Raw genomic sequence first — 4001 nt, forward strand, 5'->3', positions numbered from 1 at the left:
CTAAAAAAATGAATTATGATCTCATTACCTTATTGAATTATATCATATTTTGAATCAGGTTGGGAACGGGTGAAATTATTAATTTACCATGTTTATTTATTTATGGAGCTTTTAATGTATAAGTCATTTTATGTATGTGTGTGTTTAAATGGTTTTTTCATCTACAAGAATTTTGCTATCATTTCCGAAGGTAAACCACCGCAGAAAGACACTTTTGTCAAGCAAGTCAATCATTTTCTTCAATCTTCCGTACTCGACTGACTTCGTTTTGGTCAAATAAAAATGTAATCATACTTGGTAATTGCCAAAAACGTTGTTTTTAGTATTCTTAAAGCTAATAGCGTTCTTTGTATTCAACAAAATAGCAGATAGCCTACTAGTGTACACAACTTTCACTACAATGAAGTAAAGATAAGTAAGGATGAACAAAGACATAGAGAAGCCATCCTAAATCCCAAGTTAAAAAGTTCACTCTATGGCTTCAGATCAATTAGGAGTATAGACTAAACACAACTTGGTAATAACAAGCAATAGTCTATAGATATAACCATAGTATACCTGACCAATGATCTCTCTATTACAAGTCTGAAAAAATCTTCATCAACCACTTAAACTTCTAGTGCTTCGTGTTTCCTCCACAAAGTTACAGTCTTGGGGAGACTTTTAAGTAGGTTTTGATGCTTCGGACAGAGCTTGGAAGACTCTTTGTTGGGTCATATCCTCGACAATCACAACTTTATCTCGAGACTTGGATCCTGAACCCAATGAAACTTGTCTTCTTTTCACCCCCAACACCTAACATGTCAGAATAAGAATGTCACTGAGAAACCCCAAACATTACATCACAAAATTAAACTATATGGGTAGTGACTAATCCATGATTCAGCTATATAACGAAAGCTGAAAACTTTTTATGCGAAGAAGAAATGAGAGAGAGAGAGAGATTTACAGAGCTCATGTACTCGAGAAGTGCAGCGTTAGCCTCACCATCCCTTGCCGGAGCATCGATCTGAACGCCCACCGCTTCGTCGCTCACATCTCCAGACCAAACCGAGTTAATCAAATCAGTAAATGTCTCAAAATCGCTTTGCACAAAAGAGAAATATAAAGAAAGCAAAATTACCGGTGATGGAGGCAGATTTGGAACCAGGCTTCGCGTGGATGGTGATGGCGACGGAGGAAGGCGTAAGGAGGCGCAAACATGCCGGAAAGCTCGAAGTGTTATCGGCGGTGGGTTTTGCCGTCGTTGATGCGGCCGAATTGCTCTTCTTTCCTCTCTTCGTCGGAGCCATGTTTCTTTATCCGGCGAAGGAGGCTTCCTTTCTTAATCGGTGGAATCTTGTTATTTTTTTTATTTCATAGGCTTTTAGAAGGTCCATTGGGCTTTGGATTTGACAACGGAATCATTATTTTTATAACATTTATTTCTTTCTTGATCTTTGATCATAACCCATGTTCGAGAACTCGCTAGGCGCTGTGCGTACGCTCGAGCAACGGCTAGCGATTTATGAAATAATCGGAGATTAATCGGGAATTAATCGGGGATTAATTTTATGTGTTTTTATTATACATATAATTAATGTGTAATATTTGCAAGAATTGACAATAGTCTAGTGGTTCGGGAGATTTTATTTCGCTTAGAGCACGCGGGTTCGAGTTGGTAAGGAGGAGTTTTGTTATGATTTTTTACATTTCTCTTTAATAAACGGTAATTTACGAAACTACCCCCGTCTTCTTCCTTTTACCTGTCGAGAACAAACCCTAATTTTGATGTTCTCAGCTTTTTTTTTTCACGATTCTTACTCGTTTTCACTGTTATTTCTTATGTTTATGCCAATTATGATAGATTTGCAGAGAAATCTATGATTTTGAGCTTCCAATTTAGAAAAAAATCGAACTTTTGCGAAGGATCCGAGTTTTTGGGCGAATTGGGGCAAAACGCCACGGTGGCTCTCCGATTTACGTTTATTCGCCGAGTAATCGGTCCCAGGCGGCGCGTTTTAGAACAAGGATCATAACTATAAGCATCAACATTATTAATTCTTTTAAAGGTATATCTCGCGTATGTTTCTAAAAAAACATTTTTTTTAACACACTTCAATCCTTGAGATAGAGAGAGAAAGTTGTATTTTCAACTTTTGATTTTCTGAGTATCTCATTTTTCGCTACGGATAATAAACTTGTGAGTAGTTCAGATTTCACTTTCGACCTTAGACTACTTTTCGATCAAAATTTGGTATCCTTACCTTTCTTCTTCTTATCATCTCTGACTATTCTAATGTTTCACAATCTGTTTTTATCCGTCTGGTTCATATGTGTTCTATTTTTCATTGATTATACTTGGTTGTTCAAACAAAAGGAAGGTTACCATTTTTAAAATATCTTTTTAGGTTTGATTTAACTGAGATTTTGGGTTTAACTTTGTTTATCTCCTGCTCAAAAGTTGTCAGATTGGAGTTTTTCCATATAAGAAAAATTTATGATGTTCTGCTTACTAAGCTTCTAAATCTCTTTTAAGTGTTTCACCTCTCGCAGTTTATCAAAGCATTATATTGAACTGGATGGTAGAAACAGAGAAAGGAATATGCAAGTGGTTCTTGGTGGCAAATGGATTGATCAACAAACTTGTTTACAACGGAGCCAAAGAATTTCAAGTCGGTATAGTCCTAGTGAAGTTTCATCTGGTTAATTTTTCAAAATGTTGTTTGCTTAGAAGATACGTTGATAATATAGTTTTCACCTGTAAAAAAATATTTAAAATTTATTGGCATTGTTACAAAGAGATGCTGGTGGACTTATCACGTCTTTTCAATTATTTCAGTTATTTTAATTATTTTATTTTCAATCCCGATGAATTCACGTCTTTTTAATTATTTTATTTTCAATCCCGATGAATTCACGTCTTTTCAATTATTTCATTTTCGTTATGATAAATGTTGAACAACTTGTAAATTATGTTCATCCACGGATTGCAACATAATTACTATTCCTCAGACCAATGAGTAACTAGTAGTTATCATATCCTCAATCATGTTTGGTTTTGGGTCAAGACAGAATGTTATTGTTAGATTTGTTTTTATGTGCAATGTATATTAGGTTTCTTCACCACATAGCTGTAAGATGGGTCGACAAATGAGGTTGAATATGTTTATTGTATATAAATCTTTGATATGATTAAATAAATACCTAGAGCCATCCAAAAGATATTTAATTAAGACTCGATTTATAGACTAATATTTTAATGAGTTATTTTTCCAACATTAGGAAGATAAAATGATCAGCCGAAAAAAAGGAATCAATTATCGTTGATCCTGAGTCTAAAAACAATGTAAAATTAGGCATTCATTTACATAACTTAATAAAGAATAACTCATTGCATTTATGGACCCCAAATCTAGTGATAAAGTTATAGACTAGTTATAAATGCTCCAATAAAAATTGATTCTCCGAATGACTACATCAAATTGCTAATTAGTCTAAGACACACATTAACTATGATTGCTATGTTAGTTCCAAGTATATAAGAATCTTCGTAAATGAAAAGGTGGCCAAACTTAATAAACAAAGGATTTTGAATGATCTGTAAAAGAAAATATTAAACATGACAAAGAAAAAAATTCACGTACATGTGACAATGAAGAGACATCAATAAGTCATATGTACATGTATGCATAGTAAGTGTTACAAAAAAAAACATGTATGCATATTACATATGTTTAGAAAACTTTACGTGAAGAGATTTGGTCTCAAGTCAAAATAAACAAAAAAAATATTATTTTATGTCAAAAAGGAACAACGAACCAAAAGTACACTAACCCTAAATATTATAAAAAACTAAACAAGATTATTTTTTACGACTGCACTCAACTTCTATAGATGACACACATGATTGGAATGCATAATATGAAAATTTTGCTTTCATGGAGAGAAATATGATAATTTGTGTGATTGTACTCTCTTTCTTTTCTATGATGTCTATACCACTAGGTTTTTAAAAATTT

At 33.6% G+C, this 4001-nt stretch overlaps 1 protein-coding gene across 1 annotated transcript; it reads right to left on the minus strand.

The window, feature by feature from the left end:
• Positions 1 to 316: 316 nt before the first annotated feature.
• On the minus strand, positions 317 to 1372 carry LOC111216041 (UPF0235 protein C15orf40 homolog). Its single transcript, XM_022720322.2, has 3 exons — positions 1124 to 1372; positions 950 to 1038; positions 317 to 795 (listed from the first exon to the last, which is right to left on the minus strand). The coding sequence occupies exons 1-3, from the start codon at positions 1290 to 1292 to the stop codon at positions 664 to 666; spliced, it is 390 nt and encodes a 129-aa protein (XP_022576043.1). The 5' UTR covers positions 1293 to 1372; the 3' UTR covers positions 317 to 663.
• Between the last annotated feature and the right edge of the window lie 2629 nt (positions 1373 to 4001).

The sequence above is a fragment of the Brassica napus genome, chromosome A5 (assembly GCF_020379485.1).
Source record: "Brassica napus cultivar Da-Ae chromosome A5, Da-Ae, whole genome shotgun sequence".
Lineage (NCBI taxonomy): Eukaryota > Viridiplantae > Streptophyta > Magnoliopsida > Brassicales > Brassicaceae > Brassica > Brassica napus.